This window comes from Meles meles, chromosome 5 (assembly GCF_922984935.1).
Source record: "Meles meles chromosome 5, mMelMel3.1 paternal haplotype, whole genome shotgun sequence".
Classification (NCBI taxonomy): Eukaryota; Metazoa; Chordata; class Mammalia; order Carnivora; family Mustelidae; genus Meles; species Meles meles.
Window position 1 is genome coordinate 59634243 of NC_060070.1, and position 23880 is coordinate 59658122.

A 23880-nucleotide genomic window follows, 5' to 3' on the forward strand; every position below is an offset into this window, starting at 1 on the left:
TAGGAACAAGGCTATTTATACTAAGCAGGATAAATAAAGACTATAATAAACAGCCTCATGTCAATTCAAAGCTTTCTGTTATCAGAGCGTATTGGATTTTGGCATCGGAGATAAGAGAATGAAGCCCTGTAGCTGTGAATGGCCAAATTACTTAGGCCAACTGCAATTCATACAAAACATTTCCTTTGAAAGCTGATATTAAACTTCACACATTATGCTGCGATGGCAGTATTCTGTGAGCAAGTATAATAACCCTTTATAGACCCCCACCACCACCACCATTTGGCTGCCAATGACACATATACCGAATACGGCTGGAAGATTAAGAGAGCCCTCATAGACGGCCTCTTTGTGACCACTGTAGAGGGCACACTGGACACATACTGAAGCGTGCTGCATTATTCATAGTAGAGGCCCCCATATAATCTTTAATCAGATCTGATTTCTAAACTCAACACAGATAAGAAACAGTAGGTGGAATCACAGACAGATCCAAGAGGCGGGTATACAGAGCAGTCACCAGCCATCACTGACATTCTAACAAAGGAAGAAAACAAAATTATTCTTAAAGGATGGAAGAGCCCGACAGCACAGTTAAAAAGGTTTGGATATCAGTCTCAGCTCTGCTCTTTTGAGCTGTGTGATCTTGGGCACTCCTCAACTTTCCTCTGCATCAGCTGATTCACTGACACAGCGTTGATGAACTCGTGGCCTGTCTCTTACGGTTTGAGGATTAAATAAAATAACGCGTGTGAAGGGATTAGCACAAAGCCTAACAATGGGGAGACACCCAATAAAATTCATAAACTAAAAATAAAGCAGAAAATCTCACAAAGCATGGCAGTCTGAATAAATTTACTACCAATTCTTCAGAACTCAGAGCAGGAAGAGCATTACCATAACTCAGTACAGAGAAATATCATCTTGGCCACACTACGTGACTTTGAACATGTCATTCACCTTCTCTGAGCCTCGCAGCCTTACATTAGACCACGCACTCTCAATGGAGGTTAGAAGTGGTTCTTCGATGGGGATGGGGCAGGGCTGGGGAGGGGAGTGGAAAAATCTACCCTTTTTATGTATGAAGTACAACTATAAAGTATAGAAACAGACAGTATACTCATGGTATGGAAATTTCATGGGAATGGGGATCTAACAAGGCTCTTTGGGGGCTGATAATGTAAAAATGTTGAGAAACACCGGCTTAAATGCAGTGTAAGACTGTGTATAGCTCTTAAAGTTCGTTGACTCTATCTTTACAACAGTAATGCCAAGATTTTTTTTTTTAAATGTTGCTTATAAGTTCATGTGTTTTGTTTAAGGCAAGGAAAGATTTGTATATTCTAGAACAGTCCCCAATTAAAACAGTTAAAAATTGTAAATATCACTGTTTAAGAGAAAATCCTTGCAATACATAGAAACCCCAGCTGTCACTCATGAAAAGGATCCTGTGAGCTACAGTTTTGTTGTATTTTCCTTGCTTTATAGATAGCAATATACCTAAATCTCATCTAAGTTTTAATGTTGATGTATTCCCCTGAAAATGCAGTAAGAAACTAGAATAAGCACAATGACTTGTTACTACCATAAAATTGCAACACTGTGCTTGTCTTAACTCTGATAAATGAAAGATCACCTTGGAATATAATTCATTTTTAATTGTCTCTTCCATCTAATCTAACTACTGCTGTAGGCTGTCTTAAAATATTTACAAAGTAAAAGGAAAAAAAAAGAATTTGAGGTGCTAAATAAAGCAGACTTCACATTCCTAGGTGATCAGTTTTTCTGGTATCGTTTACAACAAAAACAAAGTCATAGTTCTTATACATGGATTTTTTTGAAACACTCAGATAAAGTAGGCTTAAGGACTATCTTAGTGTTAAAGCTGTCTTAACTGACATGTGATTGACATATAATGTATTAGTTTTAGGTGTAGAACATAATGATTGGATGTAAGTGTATACTGCAAAATGATTAACACAGTAAGTTTGGTTAAAATCTATCACCACACATGGTTATACATTTTTCTCTCTTGTGATGAGAACTTTTAAGATCTGCCTGGTAACATTCAAGTACACAATACAGGCTTGCTAACTGTGGTCACCACGTTGCGTATTATATCCCTAGGATTTACTTATCCTATAATAGGAAGTTTATACTTTAAAGCCATTTTTAATTCACCCTCTTCCCTGCCTTAGTTTTGGGATCCTTACTGTATCCAAGGAAGCTGTTACAACAGATCAAAACAGCTGTACTAAAATGCTAGAAAGAGCAGGATAATAGCTATCTTCTGCTTTAACTACTTTGAAGTGTGGTATGTGCTACCTTACTCTTATTTCCTCCAGAATCCTAGGTATATGTAGCAACATATATATATTCACACTCATATACTGGCTTGTAATTCTTGCCTTCGGGTTTCCCAAAAATCTAAAATCTACTTTATAGACTCTAACTAAAAATGACATTCTAAAAATGTATAAAACACCTCCATGTCAAGTGGTTATTAAATGCTTGGCCATACTTTATTACCAGTAATATGCGTCATAAAGTGTTCTAGTATTATCCATTTTATTCACTCCAAAATAAATGCGTTTTGATACAAATTTGCTTTCAGGTGGTTATATCTGAATATATAAAGATGTGTGTAACCATAATTTCATTAGACACAGGCATTCCCTGTACTATGCAAGAAGTAAACACTTTTTCCTGATGATGAATTTAACTATGCTATTTTAAAGAGATGCTAACCACTGTTTACAGTTCCTCAGACCCTAGGTGTTCAAGTGACAGAAAAATCTCTCTGGTAAATACATATGCTATTTTAGACTGTTCCAAATATACTGACTAGACAGAGTGATGGAAAGAAAACAAATTAGCTGAAGCCCTAAATACACATAGTATATTTCAGAAGTCTGGCACTGAATCTATGCATTCTCAGCTTCAACTAAGGATGACCTGGCCAAAGAGCACACGACTTTAATTACATATTTTTAAATTTTTTTTATATTTTATTTATTTATCTGACAGAGAAAGAGAGAAACAGCACACACAAGCCAGGGGAGAGGCCAGCAGAGGGAGAAGTAGACGTCCCTCCTGAGCAGAGAGCCTGACGCAGGGCTGGATCCCAGGACCCTGGGATCCTGATCTGAGCCAAAGGCAGACGTTTAATGGACTGAACCATCCAGGCAACCCAAACCATTTTCATTATAATTAGGGATAATATTACCCTCATGCATCTGTAAATACCTTACCAGTCCTTACCCCCAGTGTACTACAGGATATATTCCAGGTAATGCTGGGAGGCATAAGAAAATCAGAACACATAAAATGATGTTTGGCCAGGTTTAGATTCATTCAAGGAAAAATTCCATTGCAGAAATTCAAATAGATAATGTATAAATATACCTTCTGTACTAAGTATGATACTAACCCAGCACTGGACAAAAATTTTTAAAAAGTAACAAAAATATGTATTTCTGGTAGTCTCATATTTGGCATGTTTCCATGAGAAAGCCAAAGTGATCAAATTCTCACCTCTACATGCATTTACCTGCCAGGCCCTTCACGTTACCTTTGTTTGAGGTTGATCCATGATGTTTTTAAGTACTCGGTGGTTTCTTTCACATTCCTGGTGTCATCACTACCATAGTCCTCCAGCAGTTTCTGGAGGACGTTTTCGAACGCCATTACAATACCATCGCCAGGACCCAGTTCCTGAAGCAATACCTAAGGTGTAATTGCAGGTGTCATTATTAGATTCGGTCACTCGGTAACTAGTACTGCCTCAACAATGGTTCTCCTCCTAGGTTTCCACAAGTTTTAAACACAAATATCAAAAGAAAAAAGCAAATTATGGGACAAACTCTTGAACATAGCTTAAATAAAAGTAATTCTGGAAGTAAAAAAGCAAAAGTAAAAAAAAAAAAAGTAAAAAAGGAATGATCAGGTACACAGCAGATATTAAGAGACTATCTTTACCTCTGAGGGATACTTTATTTCCTCAAAGCATATCTTTTTCCTTTGTTCTGCTACATATCTGATCCTTATAGCAACATGCATCATACAGGAATGAACTTACTACAGAGCTCCTCTCTACATGCTGGCAGGGAAGAAAAGGGCCAACAGTATGGAAGTCTTCTGTGCCCCTGGGTCACTGTGCCTGTTGACAAAGTTAACTGCTTGGGTGGATCAAGCAGCCAAGCAAGGTTTACTAAGAGTTGCTATTAAATAATTAAACTGATGCTCAGTGTGTCCACAGGCATTGGTTTTCCACCTCTCAGAGCCTCTGGATCAAGATACTCCCCATGAAATCTAAATGAGAAATGAATGTTCCTATAATGCTTTTAATAGCAACTGGCCAAAAAAAAAAAATCTATCCTAGAGTCTGAGTAGAAAATTTAGAAATGAATATTCTGACTGAATAACAGATGATTGAAGCATTCATCTCATTTTTAATTGTATTCCTCTAGTTAAGTATCCTGGGGCGTTGCTGATTATTATATTTGAGTCATTTGGTGAAAACAATCAGCAGATGTCATAAACACAGAAAATGATTCACAAAATCAGGACACCTGGCCACTTGATTTTTAAATTGTAACCATGGAAAGTCTACATGTGTGAATTATAAAAACATGCTCTCAAGTCTTAGATTTTGTTTCCCATATATTCTACACAAATGTACACTTTCTTCTTAGGCTCTCTGAAGGGCAAATAAATATTATGCCAAAATATAACCTAAAAACTATAACCTCTAATTCAAAAACATTTTCTGTAATTTAGAGAGAATTTAAAATACCATCGATGTTCAATATCATCAACTTTACATTCAAACCAATCAAAAAAGTTACCTACTCTGACGATATAGATAAAACAGTTTAGTTATAAAAGTATTAAAAGGAACTAAACTTATTACCTGAATTGTTCAGTATAGTAGCTTCAAATGAAAATCTCAGAAAATTTCATAAATAAAAATAAGCTTCAGAGGAGACATGGAAGACAGAAAAATGGAGGGTTCCTGAGATACTAAAAATACTCTCTTTCTAGGTGCTGGTTCATGACTGTGTTCCATTTGCAAAGAGTCTGTGAGCAACACATCTGGTATACAGGTATATTTCTACTTGTTACACCTCCTGAAATTTTTCAGCGACCTTCCTGTTCAAATTCTTTATATAAATTTCAATGTATATTCAAAGCACTAGTGAAAACATCATGACAAGGGTCCTAAAAATTACAGTTACCAATAGAACAAAAAAGTACATCCAAAAAAAGTCCCACAAATCTAATGAGTCTTACTTGATTATCAGAAATCTGCTTGATAAGTGGATCCCTTCGGGTTTGTTGGAGAATATAGAATCGGGCCTCATATTTTCTCATAAGTTCCTCGGTTTCCTCCCTGTGGTCATCCCACTGAAGACTGTCAATAATCATATCCTCCAGCTGCTGCTGTCTTAACTCGACACCATGCTGAGTGCTGTCCCACTGGTTCTTGACCTTTTCCACTGAGGAAGAATACAAAAATAATCCCAGAAACTATCAGGAAAGGGAAAAAAATACCTGATTTCAAATGTATCATAAGTAAGGTTATAAACAGAAAAGAAAAAGAAGGCAAGTTGCTATATACATTTTTAAGGGAATTTAATACATGTCTGCCATACTATACAACCAACATATTTCTGTGAAACTATTCTTGAAGAGGAATCTTGAATTAAATTCTATTTTAAATGCACTGAAATATCTCACAATAAAAATATCTACTATGGATAAACCAAAAATTATAAAGAAAATATATTCCTCTCTGATGTATATTCACAGATCCTGGTTTGATGAAGGCAGAGTTTAACAATACTTTATGACAGAACTTTAAGACACAAATGCAGTCACTTGTCATCCTCAAAGGAGATACTCAAAGGTTGTCAAGATTTTACAAGGAAATCATCTATTTAAGAATACTTTTCATATTTGTCTTACTGTCGCATGAAACCTGTCTAAAAAAAAGTATTTTTATACACTCAAGAGAAACACTAAAAGCAAATTAGATTCAAGTTCTATTTACCCAGTAGCTCTTTACCATAAAAAAATCCACATTAGTTCTTTTCCTCTTTCTTTTTGTCATTCCTTTCTATCTCTTTCTTTCTCTCTTCTGTCTGCTCTCCTTCCTTTTTCTCCCCTCTTTTCTCACCTCTTCTCATTTTTAACATGAAGCTAAAGAGAGACCTGAAGAAACTTAAAGCTTTGGTTAATTACTTCATGAATAGTTCAAGATCTTAAGCTGAAGCACTAGTAAACTACAGCTTTGAATGATTTCAACAACCCATTGATAATAAGTAGGTAGGAAATTTAAAATATTCTTCTAGAAGATGCTTCGGATGTCACATAGACTGGAGAGCAATAGTTATATACCAAGCCATTAAGAACTGAATGATAGGGGCGCCTGGGTGGCTCAGTGGGTTAAGCCGCCGCCTTCTGCTCGGGTCATGATCTTGGGGTCCTGGGATCGAGTCCTGCATCAGGCTCTCTGCTCAGCGGGGAGCCTGCTTCCCTCTCTCTCTCTCTGCCTGCCTCTCTACCTGTGATCTCTCTCTGTCAAATAAATTAATAAAAATCTTCAAAAAAAATTTAAAAAAAATAAATAAAATAAAAGAACTGAATGATAAAATAACATTGCAGCTAAGTCATACTGGGACCTATTGGTAAAATTCTTGGGATATCAAAGGGTTACTGCAAACCATAGAGTGATCGATTTAAGATTGTTCAGAACACCAAAAATCATACTTACATGTAATAATTTCTAAAAATCATTCAATGAGATCATCTGTTTTAAGCTGTATTAACAATTTAAATAGATTGCTTAAGTTTTCCACTTAAAGAGAGAACGAATTTATCATAATGTTGTACTTGTCAGTTAAAAAGTTACATAAAGTACTAATGACCAATGCTATTACTAATAGAATCCTTTAATATTGAACAAATATATTGAAAGCCATCAAGTGAGAGCATGTATCATAGGTTTATCATTAAAAATAAGCAAGTTGTTCTATTCTTTGTGAATAAGTGCTAAAAGGAGGTTATTATAGGCAGTACACTCCTGCTGAGAATATTTTTTCATATGATGAATAATGACAAAGATTATGCAGCCTCTATGCAAATAAAAAAGGAGAGAAAACAAAGAGAGGGAGTTAAATTGGAAAGGGAAAATATTCAGAAGAAGAAAGAAAAGTCTTGTCAAAAACCTAAAGAGAAAGTTTGGACAAATAGGAGGTGGTTAAAAATAATAATAATAAGATGGTAGAGAAAGCAAAATGGAGAGGACTTTGTAAATGGTTTGGTGTTGTTAAAGCAGAGAAGCCCTTCTGCCCTGTGATGGGAAAAGGAATCACTGCAGAGTTCCGTCTGGCACAAGCAACCCATCAATTAAAAAAAAAAAAAGAAAGAAAGAAAGAAACAGGGGTGCCTGGGAGGCTTGGTGGGTTAAGGCCTCTGCCTTCGGCTCGGGTTGTGACCCCGGGGTCCTAGGACTGAGTCCTGCATCGGGCTCTCTGCTCAGCGGGAACCCTGCTTCCCCCCACTCTCTCTGCCTGCCTCTCTGCCTACTTGTGACCTCTACCTGTCACAGGTTTTTTAAAAAAAAAAAAGAAGAAGAAGAGGGATGGGGCACCTGGGTGGTACAGTACATTGAGCATTTGACTCTTGGATTGTTTCCACTCAGGTCACGATCCTGGGGTTGTGGGATCAAGCCCCGCATCAGACTCCATGCTCAGTCCTCAGCAGGGAGTCTGCTGGAGATTCCCTCTCCCTCTGCCCTTCTCCCTGCTTGTGCTCACTCTCCTCTCTCTCTCAAATAAATGAATAAATCTTTTTTTTTTTTTTTAAGAGGGAGAAAGAAGGAAAATGGCTTATGTAGTAAAAATAAACCAACACTGTAAGACACTAAAGGTTCTCTAACTTATCTCTTCCAATAACATTGCTGTGGCCACATTTATTTTAAAATTGAGGGGTGCCTGGGTGGCTCAGTGGGTTAAAGCCTCTGCCTTCGGCTTGGGTCGTGATCCCAGGGTCCTGGGATCGAGCCCTGTGTCAGGCTCTCTGCTCATCGGAGAGCCTGCTTCCTCCTCTCTCTCTGCCTGCCTCTCTGCCTACCTGTGATTTCTGTCTGTCAAATAAATAAATAAAATCTTTTAAAAAATAAAATAAAATAAAAATGAAACATACTTTTTATAGGAGGAAGAGGTGACTTTCTTCCCTTCAGAAATATTAGACAAGGTAATATAAATTCCAGTTTACTGTCTGCCACAAATATTTATTGAGTACTTAATTTATATTGGACACTGTAGGAGGCCCCAGGGCCAGAAAGGTGAATATTCACCATCTATGGAAGAGAAAATTAAACTAATTGTGAGACTACAATGACATTATGGGGGGAAAGCCACAGCAGGAACTAAAGATAGAAAATACAGTTCACTAGGGACTAGTAGAGGGTGAGAAGGACTTTACAAAGGGGGTGACATTTTAGCTGCTGAGTAGGATTTCACCGGGGGAGAAAAGGCCAGGAGGAAAAAAGAATGCAAATAATTAGGAACTGCCAGAACATTTTAAATAGTATCTATCCAGAATAACTACAGATGGGTGGAGGACTATATGGGAGACGCAACGATGAAAGCAGGCTGCGACCACCCCTCCATGACATTTTTGAGAATTTAGACTTTGTTTTATATCCCATATAGATTTAACAGACACTTTTAAGTCAGAAAGAAAAAGAAATGGATCTTTGCTATGGTTGCTTCGTACATTTATTTTTTGTCTTGTTTTATTTTGCTTTAAACTAAATTAATCCAAAATTAGTACCAGGCCCATAGGTATGAATGTGTTGTTCAATAAATTCTTTTGGGGGGCGCCTGGGACACTCGGTGGGTTCAGGCCTCTGCCTTCGGCTCAGGTCATGATCCCGGGGTCCTGGGATTGAGCCCCACATCGGGCTCTCTGCTCAGTGGGGAGCCTGCTTCCCTTCCTCTCTCTGCCTGCCTCTCTGCCTACTTGTGATCTCTGTCTGTCAAATAAATAAATACAATCTTTTTAAAAAATAAATAAATAAATAAATTCTTTTTGGAATGGATTTGAAGAAGAGAAACTAAAAAGACAGAGCAAGATCTGGCTTTATTAATTAATCAAAACAGAAGCATGGTTTTTCATTCTGATGTTTTCTCTAACTTTTGTTTTCTGATTCCTTTAAAAGGAATCCTAACCTGGAGCGCCTGGGTGGCTCAGTCGATTAACCATACCACTCTTGGTTTTGGCTCACATCATGATCTCAGGGTCCTGGGATCAAGCCCCATCTCTGGGTTCTGCTTGGGATTCTCTCCTTTCCTCTCCCTTTGCCCCTCCCCCCAACTCACGCACGTGGATACACTCTGTCTCCCCTAAATAAATAAATATTTTTTGAAAGATTAAACATTAAAGAAATTCTAACTTAAAAGAAAAAAGAATCCAATGTACCAGTAACAAACTTAAAAGTAATAACGTTAACACTTTAAGGAACGCATATGGGAATAGTAACAAGATTCACAAAAAAATAAAGGAAAACTGTACTTATTAATAGAGTATCAAATAATATTAATTTCTGGTTGAATAATCTGTGCATATACGTGTGTTACCATCTTCAGAGAAAGAATATGATATATGATTTTTTTAACGTACATTTTTCCGTGATTGCTGTTCTCACATCTGAACTGGAAGCCTTATTTTTCAAATTCTGTGCCAATGTAAAAACATAATCAAGCTGAGGATGGCGTTGTTCTAAGTCAGCCTTTGTGATCTGTTAAGAAAAAATGATTATTAAGATAGGTTAATAAGCCTTACCCTAAGGGTACTACTAAAAGAGCAAAACTGGTGTGCTGACATCAGAACCGTTGTTTTCCTCCTGGGCAGGAGAGTGAGGCACCAGCAATACAGCAGAAAAGAGCAAGGTTTGAAGTCAAAGTCCTGGGTTCAAATCTCAGCTCTGCCACTTATCATCTGGGTCACCTAGCAAGGCACTTTACTCTCTGTATTTTTGTTTTCACAAAGAGAAATAATAGAAAACTTACAGCTCAGCTATATCAAGTCTGAGGAGATTCGATGAAGGAAAAATCCCTAAGAGAAAATGGTCTGAAAACCTTAGCAGTGACTTCTAATGACACCCTGGGTGTCTGCCCTACATGATATACACACACAAACTAATGTCACCTACAGGGATGGGGGTAAGGCATTCAAAAGATGCTACTGGAGTAATTGCAAATTAAATAATCTCAGACAAGAAAAATGCTGTTCTAGAGAGTTTATCTCAGGACCAATTAGGTGGGTAAAAAGTTTTAAAAATCAGGAATCGGGGGGCGCCTGGGTGGCTCAGCGGTTTAAGCCTCTGCCTTCGGCTCAGGTCATGATCTCAGGGTCCTGGGATCGAGCCCCGCATCCGGCTCTCTGCTCAGTGGGGAGCCTGTTTCTCCCTCTCTCTCTGCCTGCCTCTCTGCCTACTTGTGACCTCTCTCTCTGTCAAATAAATAAATAAAATATTAAAAAAAAAATCAGGAATCGGGGTGCCTGGGTGGCTCAGTCAGTTAAGCATCTGCCTTCGGCTCAGGTCATGATCCCAGAGTCCTGGAATCGAGCCCCACATCAGGCTCCCTGCTCAGCTGGCAGCCTGCTTCTCTCTCTGCTCCTCTCCCCCATCCGTGCTCTCTCTCTATCCGAAATAAATAAAATCTTTAAAAATAAAAATTAGGAATATAGTGTGTTTTAAGCATAGAACTAATAAACAATTGCAACAATGAGAAAACACAATTTCCAAGTACAAACATGATGGCATAAATTCTCTCCCAGCCGTTCCTCTTTTAAATTCACTATTTTTGCAGATTTCAATTAGCCTCTAAGTGTCAAATATTATTTCTAAATGGATTATTCACAACTTCTAATCCTGAATCCCAGAGAGACATTTCAATGAAGGCTGATTATTTCCTTCTAAATGGCCCAAGAACCTCTCAACACAACACATCTGAAACTAAATCACTTAAACCCTCATCCACAGCCCATTTCTTCCATTCCTTATTTCCGCTAATTGCAATAGCATCATGTTAGCCACTCAGAAAGGGCTCTTTTGCTTGCCTTAAGCATCTCTTGCCTCCAATTTATCCTAAGCACCAAAAAAGCATCCCAGTCTTCCCATCAATGCCGAGCATTGTTATCATCAGTCTGCAGCCACCGTTAACAAAGGAAAAGAAAAGGGGGATAAGATGTTTGCCAACTGCCTACAGACTAAAACCCCAAGAGGCCTATGCTTAAAACATGGTGAATGAGCTCCTGCCCAAAGTGAACTTGAACCTGTCTTTGCTATCTTACTTCCCACTACACTTCTTTATTGCACAAATGTTGACCCAACATCCTTCACGTTCCCCTGCTGCATGTCTTTATTCACTCTGTTCCCTCTATCAGGAATGTCATTTATCTCCAGAGGTCAAAATCCCACGTGGTCTGTCTTCCACCACTGTGAACTAAGTTCCTTTCTCACTGTGGCTCCCCTAACAGGTGGCTTGGACCTATCCCACAGCTTATCTCAGATTCTGCCTTGCTGTAGCAACTTGTCTACCTAGGTACATTTGGTGCTTCTACCTTGCCTTGGGCATATTTACAATTTGGGGATAAAATTAATACCTACCTCAAAAGACCGTTAAAAAAGTGAATGACATATAACATGTAAAATACTTAGAAAACTACTCAGCACATATTAAGCACTGAATAAAAGTTAGCAATAGCAGGGCACCTGGGTGGCTCAGTGGGTTAAAGCCTCTGCCGTCGGCTCAAGTCATGCATGATCTCAGGGTCTTGGGATCCAGCCCTCTGCTCGGCAGGGAGCCTACTTCCTCCTCTCTCTCTGCCTGCCTCTCTTCCTACTTGTGATCTGTCTGTCAAATAAATAAATTTAAAAAAAAATCTTTTAAAAAAAAAAGTTAGCGATAGCTACTATTATTATTTTATGGTATATTTCCAATTTCTATCTGGTACGTTATTTTCGGTATCCCTATGCAACACGTAACCTAGAACCTGGTACACAATGAATACTGAAGATTTATATTAGATGGTGTATGTATAGTGACAAGAGTCTAATCAGGAAATTCTCACTTCTAAAATCAGCAATTAAATAAGTTCATTATGGGGGCACCTGGGTGGCTCAGTGGGTTAAAGCCTCTCCCTTCTGCTGAGGTCATGATCCTAGGGTCCTGGGATCGAGCCCCACATCGGGCTCTCTGCTCAGCAGGGAGCCTACTTCCCCCTCTTTCTCTGCCTACTTGTGATCTGTCAAATAAATAAATAAAATCTTTAATAAATAAGTTCATTATGAAATAGTTGAAAAGGTGCTTCAAGAAAATATCCCACATCACACAAAGTATTAAATCTCACACGAATTTACTTATGCATTGATGTGCCTCACTGTATGGTATCAGCTTTAGATCCCCCCCCCCCCCCCCCCCCCGGAAATAGCCAACCAGAGCCAATGATTTTTTTACTGAGGCTTTCCAGGAGGGGGGCGGGGAAAGTCTGACTCGCTGGGGCCCTCCTCCCTCTGCTCTGACCCTCACTGACTTCCAGCCTGGCCATAGTTTTAGATTTTTAAAATACACTGAGCCTCTCACTTCATGTTGGTAAATGTCACCTCACCAACACACTGGAAAGGCAAGATAGGATTTACTCCTCGGAGCCAGCCAAACACAGCATGGCAGTTTGACAGATAAAGAGTTTTTTTAAAGCCCATTCTCCCAGAGTTTAGGACAAACAAAGGAGATCCAAACAGATCTTGTCTGTTTCTGTGTTGTGGCATTTCCCTGACAAGCCTCAACACGATGTACTTACTTTCATTCGGGAAACTGTCTTATTGATCTCTTCTATATCCCCGACGGTGACAATGTTGGACTTCAACATCTGGTCGATCAGGACCAGCCAGTCAGCTAGCTCCGTGATTGTTTTATCCAGATCAGCAGGAACTGAAATTTCCGAAGTACGAGGAGACTGAACAGGAATGTCTGACGCAGATGATACTAGCACCACCTTTTGGACACCAGGATGAGCTGAAATTTAAAAACATGGCAAAGTATTAATACAGCAATGGGATGTTCTGACTGCGGTGACCTAGTGGTGATATGTGTGTGTGTGTGTTTATTTACATAAAATTTAGTTGAAGTAAAAAAAAATTGTAGGAACTTTTCATGTCTTCATACTAAAATGACAATGGCATTTCCTGTCATATCTGTATGTCTGTGGTAGCTATAAAGCCAACAAAATCATCCCACAACATTCTGGGGCCTCAAAAACTCAGAAGTCACTAACATGGACACCAAGAGAAGAGAAAATAAAAAACAAATCAACCACAGGAAAACTAGGACCGCAATTTTATTTTGTCAAGATGCTTGCCTTAATTATGAAGTCAATTTATTCTAATTTTCTATGCTTTTCCAATTAACTGGATCCTATGACTGTAAGTCATTCTTAATAAAACTGAAAGAGGGCTTCCACTACCTCCATTTGGACCTCAAACTTTCTAATCGATTAAGTTCTTTCAAGTGTATCTCTGAACTCAGGCAAAAGACCCAGAGGGCAAAGCATCCCCTGATGGGAAGCCAAACTACACCCTTTAGCAATAAGGACAGCCCTGAGTCAGCAAGTCCCTGTGTGCTTGACTCCAGGACAATGACAGGCTTGACACTGCCCACCTGCAGGTACATGCCGACCTTTGTCCCACATTTTCCTTACATAAACCTGGAAAGACTTTTCAGCACTTCGGGGACAGTCTTTGAGATACTAGTCCACTGTCTCCCCGATGTTGGCCTTGCTGAAATAAATCCCTTTCTTCTTTCACCACCACTGGTCTCTCTGCCTTTGGATTTTGTCAGCGGCCAGAGGCCGCTGGACCCTGGGCACCAGGGGCTCCTGCACCTTTGGGCCCCAGCTACAAAATCACTGTGAATACTTATGTTATAATCTATGTATATATTCCTAGGTTAACCTTTATTCCACAGCTGGATACTTAAATTGTTCCTGAAATCTTATTTTAAAAAGGAATATGCAGGGGCGCCTGGGTGGCTCAGTGGGTTAAGCCGCTGCCTTCGGCTCAGGTCATGATCTCAGGGTCCTGGAATCGAGTCCCACATCGGGCTCTGTGCTCATCAGGGAGCCTGCTTCCCTTCCTCTCTCTCTGCCTGCCTCTCTTGTGATTTCTCTCTGTCAAATAAATACATAAATAAATCTTTAAAAAAAAAAAAGGAATATGCAAGGGTTATCTTCTTACGTGGCATACTTTGCACATTTTTAACTACCACCTTAGCATAAATTTCCCAAAGGAGAACTCTTGGATCAGAAAATGAAAAAGGTTAATGTATCTAATACTTATTAACAAAGTGTTTTCCTTAAAAGTTGGGAATCTGGACTTCCAGCAGCAGTGTATGGAACTGACAAAATTCCTATATCCATACCAACAATATTCTTTTTAATGGATAAACACATCCTTCGCCACAGTTTTCATTTACTGTTTTTTTTTCAATGAACACAAAATTTTTTATGATTATTAACCAAATATGATAAAATTTATAACTGTGTTCTTTATCTGCTTCCTTATCAGTTGGGATGAACTCTTTATACAGGAGAGATGAACCTTTGCCATATTGGTGAAAACGATGTTTCTACTTCAGGAATTAATTTTTGTTTCTTTTTAACATACAGATATTAACAAACTGCAGTGATCAAACTCATAAATCAGTCTTGGGGGACTGTTTTCCTAGAATTTCTAAATTCTAGACTCTTGTCTTCTCCAAAGATTTGATAAATACTTTTTCTATTTTTTCTGTTTGTCCATTCTTGCCTTGCTTTGTTTTTAAGAAAGGGAGGTTCTTTTCTCCTTAGTTTTAATATAAGAGAGAGCGAATTAATTATTAGATACATCTGGAATCTACTTTAGCATACAATATATTAAATAAGGCTTAAATGATTTTCTAAAAAAATACAGACATTCTGCAAATTAAGCACAATTCTAACAAAAATTCCAGCAATTCTGTGTGTAACTTGACAAAACCATATATTCAAAAATCTGATTTTCAAATCAATATAGAAAAGTCAAAGCAGGTGGAGGGTTAAGCCCTACCTGATACTCAGTTGTATGACTTTGCTAATAATGAAGGATTAACTCAGTGTTTTATGGACCCAGACATTCAAACAGACCAGTGGAAGAGAAGAGCCACAGTGCATAGGTGGCAGAGAAACCTGACCTTGGCACAGACTGCATTAAAGATCAATGAGAAGGAATTTACTGGCCAATAAATGATACTGGCAAAAGTGGACACCCATGGCTGGAGCGGGGAGATGATGGAGCAGAATTTGACCTCATGTACCCTGGGAAAATTAATTCTTGGTAGATTAAGGACCTGAATATGAAAACCAAAATTGTACAACTGTTAGTTGAAAATATAAAAAAAGAATCTTTGACTTCAGAGTACCAAAAATGCTCTAGAAACACAAAAATGGGAAGCTAATAACAGATCACTGATGTTTAAGAATTCTGAAAACAGCACCATTAATAAAGATGTTAGAAGCCATAGACTAAGGGAGAGGGATTTGCAATGCACACTCTAAACAAGGAATCTGAAACCAAAATAATTTTTTAAACTCCAAAAATACCAACAGACAATCCAGGAAAGAAGAAGCAAGAAAGAAATAAACATAAAAAAAGGCTCAGTCACACAGGCCTCTGGGGAAATGCAAATGGAAATGAAATGCCCCATCTCTCTCTATGCTCACAGGTTCCCAAAGTAACCTCTGGGGAGCTCTGGGTACCCAGAAACCCTTCCAAGGGCTGTGGATGCCCAAATCATGATTGTTGTAATAAGTGATTTTCCTTTTCGTGCTCATTCTTTCCCAAGTATAGAGTGTTTTTTAATCTTCTTTTAAATTTAAATCCAATTAATTAACATACAGTGTATTATTAGTTTCAGAGATTGAGTTCAGTGATTCATCAGTTTACATAATACCCAGTGCTCAGTACATCACGTGCCCTCCTTAATGTCCATCACTCCCTACTCCCTTCCCCTCCCGCAATCCTCAGTATGTTTCCTGTGATTAAGAGTCTCTTACAGTTTGTCTCCCTCTGATTTCATCTTACTTTTCCCTCTCTTCCCCTATGATCTTCTGTTTTGTTTCTTAAATTCCATATATGAGTGAGATCATATGATAATTCTTTCTCTGATTGGGTTATTTCACTTAGCATAATACCTCTAGTTCTATTCCCGTCATTGCAAATAGGAAGATTTCTTTTTTTTTTTTTTTTTGATGACTGAGTAGTATCCCTTTGTATTTATATACCACATCTTCTTTATCCATTCATCTGTTGATGGACATCTAGGCTCTTTCCATAGTTTGGCTATTGTGGACATTGCTGCTATAAACATCGGGGTGCATGCACCCCTTTGGATCACTACATCTGTATCTTCGGGGTAAATACTCGTAGTGCAATTGCTGGGTCATAGGGTAGTTCTATTTTCAACTTTTTGAGGAACCTCCATGCCGTTTTCCAGAATGGCTGCACCAGCTTGCATTCCAACCAACAGTGTAGGAAGGTTCCCCTTCCTCTGCATCCTCACCAGCATCTGTCACTTCGTGACTTGTTAATTTTAGCCATTCTGACCGGAATGAGGTGGTATCTCATTGTGGTTTTGAATGGTTTTTTAACTCAAGGCTACATGACATGTGATATCATAACAGATCAAATGCAGAAGTGGATATAAGAATCCAGATGTCTTCTAATTTGACAGAAACTAAAAAATTTTCAAAAATGGAAAGCAATGTCACGTTTCTAATTAAATTTGGTTTTGTCTTAGAAAAACTAATTTCTAACATTATATTAATAAGAATACATTAGTTTTATTGACATAATCAATAGATTCACTATCACTATCACTATGACATATGACATATGACAAAATTATTGACATAATCAATAGATTCACTATCAATAAATTAATAAATAATTCTTCAAATTTTTGCTTTATTTTTTAATTAGGTAAATATTTATAAACATAACTCACACAATGAAAGCTCTTTGAGGATCCTCAAGAATTTTTTTAAAAGTGTAAGGGGTCCTGAGAACACAATGTTGAAGTGCTGATAACATGCACATCAATGACAGCCCTCACATGGCTGGTGGAAGGGGGAACTGCAACAGTCTGTCTAGACAGGACCTAGTCAAGGACAAGTTCTCCATATTCCCTGACCCAGCGATTCTACCACTATTACCTTAAGAATAGCTCACATATCACTCTTTCTTTCCCATGCTCACTTGTCACTTTCTTTATAGTTTCAAAAAACTCAAAACAACCTAAATATTCATTCATTGTTTCAAATCATCACATACCCAGTAGGGGTCTACTGTGTGCAAGGTGCTGTTCTAGATGCTGCAGGGATGGAGTGGGCAAGACAAAGAGCCCACCCTCCCAGAGCCTGCATTCTGGTGGGGTGGAGGGACACAGAATATGAGGTAAACGCAATATAAGAAGATGGAGAGAGACAGGAGTATTTGAGATCTGGTGGACGGGATCAGGAAGGGCCTAGCTGAGGGGACATTTGAGAAGAGAACTGAATGAAGGGAGCATGTGAAACAAGCAGATAGCTGAAAGAAGGACATCTGAAGAAGAAGGAAAGAAGAAACAGCAAGCACAGAGGCCATAAATGGAAATGTTCTCAGCATGTTAGAAATAGCAAGAAAACCAGTGTGTTTGAAGTAAAATAGACAAAGGGAAAAGTGATAAGAAATGGGATTAGAGGGATGGACAGTGGGCAGATCATACCCAGTCTTCTGGACCACAGTAAGACTTCAACACTCAGTGTGGATGACGAAAGAGAGAACAAGATTGTGGTGAGCCAGGAGGGACACAATAAAACATATGTTTCGAAAGCGTGACTTAGCTACTATCAGAATAGATTACAGAAGAGTGGAAAGGCAAGAACAGAATCGGGACAGTGAGAAGGGAGACTATTCCAGTAACAGAGATGAAAGATGAGGGCGTTCAAGACCATGGAAGCAGTTGGGATGAGACATGGGTTGGGATGAGACATGGGACTGATAACTTGCTGACAGATTCGATGTGAAACCCAGGGAAGAGTTAAGAGTGACTTCAAGTGTACTGGCCTGAGAACAGCTGAAAACCGTCTAAAGTTAAAAAGTGGCTAAGGCCGGGGCGCCTGGGTGGCTCAGTGGGTTGGGGCCTCTGCCTTCGGCTCGGGTCATGGTCCCAGGGTCCTGGGATCGAGCCCCGCATTGGGCTCTCTGCTCCGCGGGAGGCCTGCTTCCTCCTCTCTCTCTGCCTGCCTCTCTGCCTAGTTGTGATTTCTCTCTGTCAAATAAATAAAATATTAAAAAACAAAAAACAAAAAACTTTAAAAAAAATAAAATTAAAAAAGTGGCTAAGGCCACGGGACTGGTGAGCACACTAGAAGAGCGAGTTCGGAGAACCACTGTGAATCTGTGCCTGGAGAATGGCCCAGCAGAGAGGAGAGGGGGAGGGGAGATAAAAAGCCATGAGAAGATGTGATCTAAAGCACAAATGGAGGAAATGATCAAAGAAAGAAAGAAAGACAAATCTTCCAAGGGATAGGAAGGAAGCATGCACAGTTTGTGAGGACAGATGTAGTAGGAAAACCCACTTACAGGGATTCACTGATGGGAAAAAGAAGATCTTGCTGGACAGAAAGTGTATTGTCTTTTCAAAATGAGAAGTCATTAGTGCAAGGGGCACTCAGAGAAAAGTACAGTAGGATTGCCTATCAGGGCTGAGCATCCATTGAGGAGGGTCAGCAAGAAGGTGGCTTCAAAAAACCTCAAAAAAACAATATGCCAAGTGAAAGAAACACTGTCGAGAAATACCCAGAAGAGCGGACCCATGGAGGCAGAGCACAGACTATGGGTTGCCACACATGGGGTTAGAGCAGAATGGGGAAACACTGCTAAATGAGGAAGAAGTTTCACTTTGGAGTGATGGAAATAGTGTGGACCTAGCCAGACATAGTACCTGCACTAAACTGTGAATGTACTAAATGCCACTGGAATGTTCACTTTAAAATGGTTCTTTTTTTTAACTTAATAAAAAGAAGAGGAAATGGAATTAGAACACTGTGGAGGATCTTGTTCAACATAGTATTAGAAGTCCTAGCAACAGCAATCAGACAACAAAGAGAAATAAAAGGTATCCAAATTGGCAAGGAAGAAGTCAAACTCTCTCTCTTCACAGATGACATGATACTTTATATGAAAAACCCAAAAGACTCCACCCCCAAACTACTCAAACTCATACAGCAATTCAGTAATGTGGCAGGATACAAAGTCAATGTACAGAAATCAGTTGCTTTCTTATACCTTAACAATGAAAATACAGAAAGGGAAATTAGAGAATCGATTCCATTTACTATAGCACCAAGAACCATAAGACACCTGGGAATAAACCTAACCAAAGAGGTAAATGATCTGTACTCGAGGAACTACACAACACTAATGAAAGAAATTGAAGAAGACACAAAAAGATGGAAGACCGCTCCATGCTCTTGGATTGGAAGAATAAACATTGTTAAAATGTCTATACTGCCTAGAGCAATCTATACTTTTAATGCCATTCCGATCAAAATTCCACTGGTATTTTTCAAAGAGCTGGAGCAAATAATCCTAAAACTTGTATGGAGTCAGAAGAGACCCCGAATTGCTAAGGAAATTTTGAAAAAGAAAAACAAAACTGGGGGCATCACGTTAACTGATTTCAAGCTATACTACAAAGCTGTAATCACCAAGACAGCATGGTACTGGCATAAAAAAAGACACAGAGACCAGTGGAACAGAGTAGAGGGCCCAGATATGGACCCTCAACTCCATGGTCAAATAATCTTCGACAAAGCAGGAAAAAATATACAGTGGAAAAAAGTCTCTTCAATAAATGGTGCTGGGTAAGTTGGATAGCTATATGTAGAAGAATGAAACTCGACCATTTTCTTACACCATACACAAAGATAAACTCGAAATGGATAAAAGACCTCAACGTGAGACAGGAATCCATCAGAATCCTAGAGGAGAACACAGGCAGTAACCTCTTCGATATCAGCCACAGCAACTTCTTTCAAGATATGTCTCCAAAGGCCAAGGAAACAAAAGCAAAAGTGAACTTTTGAGACTTCATCAAGATCAAAAGCTTCTGCACAGCAAAGGAAAGAGTCAACAAAACAAAGAGGCAATCCACGGAATGGGAGAAGATATTTGCAAATGACAGTACAGACAAAAGGTTGATATCCAGGATCTATAAAGAACTTCTCAAACTCAACACACAAAAAACAGATAATCATGTCAAAAAATGGGCAGAAGACATGAACAGACACTTCTCCAATGAAGACATACAAATAGCTATCAGACACATGAAAAAATGTCATCATCACTAGCCATTAGGGAGATTCAAATTAAAACCACATTGAGATACCACCTGACACCAGATAGAATGGCCAAAATTAGCAAGACAGGAAACAACGTGCGTTGGAGAGGATGTGGAGAAAGGGGAACCCTCTTACACTGTTGGTGGGAATGCAAGTTAGTGCAGCCACTTTGGAGAACAGTGTGGAGAATCCTTAAGAAATTAAAAATAGAGCTTCCCTATGACCCTGCAATGGCACTACTGGGTATTTACCCCAAAGATACAGATGTAGTGAAAAGAAGGGCCATCTGTACTCCAATGTTCATAGCAGCAATGGCCACGGTCGCCAAACTGTGGAAAGAACCAAGATACCCTTCAACGGACGAATGGATAAGGAAGATGTGGTCCATATACACTATAGAGTATTATGCCTTTATCAGAAAAGATGAATACCCAACTTTTGTAGCAACATGGACGGGACTGGAAGAGATTATGCTGAGCGAAATAAGTCAAGTAGAGAGAGTCAATTATCATATGCTTTCACTTATTTGTGGAGCATAACAAATAACATGGAGGACATGGGGAGATGGAGAGGAGAAGGGAGTTGAGGGAAATTGGAAGAGGAGATGAACCATGAGAGACTAATGGACTCTGAAAAACAATCTGAGGGTTTTGAAGGGGCAGGGGGTGGGAGGTTGGGGGAGCCAGGTGGTGGGTATTATGGAGGGCACGTGTTGCTTGGAACACTGGGTGTGGTGCATAAACAATGAATTCTGTTACGCTGAAAAGAAATAACCCACCCCACCCAAAAAAGAAAGAACACTGTGGAGGAGGAGAGGGACACAATGAAGTAAGTTTCAGGTCTCCTAGCGTCCAGGGACAAGTATCTTATTAAGAATGAACTACCCACCTACTAGAAGGCCATAGTGACACTCTACTTCTAAATGTGTATTAAAATTTTCTCTGTTCCTTTGTCATAATGATGTTTCAAAAGATAAGATAACCTTTTGCTCTTTCATAAAATGCATCAAGTCTGTTCCCTGTAGGCATAGCATTGAGCTTTATTTGCAAAGCAGTAGTACCCAAATGTTAATTCAAGTGCTTTGAATACAATCAACAGACCAATCAAGCCCCACGTATTTTTCAGGCAAGGTACTGGGAAATACAAGCAAAATAGATGACAAACTTGGCTCTAACCAAGTTTGTGATCTCAAAAGGAGTTTTTTAAAAAATATTGTCACCCATCACTTTTTCAGAATCCTCAGAAGAAACGGGGTTGGGGAGGACAGGACAAGAAAAAGGTGGAGAAAGACGGGAGGGGAAGACAGAGGGTGGAGGAAGGGAAGGAGTGAGGCATGGTTGAGGAATAAGAAGAAAGTAAGGAAGAGAGAAGAGTGGGAGGAGAAAAAGAAGGGGGGAAGGAGAGGAAGAGGAGGACAGGGAAAATCAGCAGCAGCACCAGAGCTGGCAGAGGAAGTGGAGAGTTCGGCTTTATCACACATGGGGGCTCACCTGGTGGCTCAACAGAGGGAGAACAAGGCAAGGAGGTTTCGAGATCCTGCAAGGCAGTGATGAGCAGTGACCACAGTGGCTACTGAGCAGTAGCCTGCCCTCTACTCCAGACAAGGGGAGAAGGAAATGAAAGAGTGAGAAAACTCTTCTGCAAAGGAAACAGTCAACAAAACCAAAAGGCAACCCACGGAATGGGAGAAGATATTCGCAAATGACACTATAGACAAAGGACTAATATCCAAAATCTATAAGGAACTCCTCAAACTCAACACACAGAGAACAGATAAGCATGTCAAAAAATGGGCAGAAGACATGAACAAACACATCTCCAAAGAAGACATGCAAATGGCTAGCAGATGCATGAAAAAATGTTCATCATCATTAGCCATCTGGGAGATTCAAATTAAAACCACATTGAGATACCACCTTACACCAATTAGAATGGCCAAAATTAACAGTACAGGAAACAAGTGTTAAGAGAGGATGTGGAGAAAGGGGAACCCTCTTACACTGTTGGTGGGAATGCAAGTTGGTGCAGCCACTTTGGAAAACAGTGTGGAGATTCCTTAAGAAATTAAAAATAGGGGCGCCTGGGTGGCTCAGTGGGTTAAAGCCTCTGCCTTTCGCTCAGGTCATGATCCCAGGGTCCTGGGATCGAGCCCCGCATCGAGCTCTCTGCTTGGCAGGGAACCTGCTTCCTCCTCTCTCTCTCTGCCTGCCTCTCTCCCTACTTGTGATCTCTGTCAAATAAATAAATAAAATCTTTAAAAAAAAAAAAGAAATTAAAAATAGAGGGGCGCCTGGGTGGCTCAGTGGATTAAGCCGCTGCCTTCGGCTCAGGTCATGATCTCAGGGTCCTGGGATTGAGCCCCGCATCGGGCTCTCTGCTCTGCAGGGAGCCTGCTTCCTCCTCTCTCTCTCTGCCTGCCTCTCTGCCTACTTGTGACCTCTCTCTCTGTCAAATAAATAAATAAAATCTTTAAAAAAAAAAAGAAATTAAAAATAGAGCTTCCCTATGATCCTGCAATTGCACTACTGGGTATTTACCCCAAAGATACAGATGTAGTGAAAAGAAGGGCCATCTGTACCCTAATGTTCATAGCAGCAATGGCCATAGTCACAAATCTGTGGAAAGAGCCAAGATGCCCTTCAACAGACGAATGGATAGAGAAGATATGGTCCATATATACAATGGAATATTATGCCTTCATCAGAATGGATGAATATCCAACTTTTTATCAACATGGACGGGACTGGAGGAGATTATGCTGAGTGAAATAAGTCAAGCAGAGAGAGTCAATTATCATATGGGTTCATTTACTTGTGGAGCATAAGGAATAACAAGGAGGACATTAGGAGATGGAGAGGAGAAATGAGTGGGGGGAAATTGGAGGGGGAGATGAAGCATGAGAGACTGTGGACTCTGAGAAAAAAACTGAGGGTTTTGGGGAGGCGGGGTTGGGTGAGCCTGGTGGTATAAGGAGGGCATGTATTGCATGGAGCACTGGTGTGGTGCATAAACAATGAATCTTGGAACACTGAAAAAAAAATTTTTTTAATTTTTAAGATTTTATTTATTTACTTGACAGCGAGAGAGAGATCACAAGTAGACAGAGAGGCAGGCAGAGAGAGGGGGGAAGTAAGCTCCCTGCTGAGCAGAGAGCCCGATGCGGGGCTTGATCCCAGGATCCTGAGATCATGACCTGAGCCGAAGGCAGAGGCTTAACCCACTGAGCCACCCACGCGCCCCTAAATTAAATTTTTTAAAAAATAAAAAAAAAGAAAACTCTTCTTTCTTCTAGCATTTGTACATAAAGACCTTTCCTGGGGTGAAGAGTTCATCTAAATCCCTGTCTCCCACCTGGTTCCAAGGATACCCATCCAAACGTTTTGTTTTCAGTCATGATCAGTGTCTAAC

At 39.6% G+C, this 23880-nt stretch overlaps 1 protein-coding gene across 4 annotated transcripts in view; it reads right to left on the reverse strand.

Moving 5' to 3' along the window:
- The window catches only part of UTRN (utrophin), a 505495-nt gene that overhangs the window by 248516 nt on the left and 233099 nt on the right, over window positions 1-23880 (reverse strand). For all 4 annotated transcript variants that reach the window (XM_046006019.1, XM_046006018.1, XM_046006020.1 and 1 more), the window contains 4 exons: window positions 12877-13091; window positions 9691-9808; window positions 5293-5498; window positions 3572-3726 (listed from right to left, as the gene is read on the reverse strand). In XM_046006019.1, coding sequence (XP_045861975.1) covers window positions 3572-3726; window positions 5293-5498; window positions 9691-9808; window positions 12877-13091 — 694 coding nt within the window. The remainder of the gene's footprint in view (window positions 1-3571; window positions 3727-5292; window positions 5499-9690; window positions 9809-12876; window positions 13092-23880) is intronic.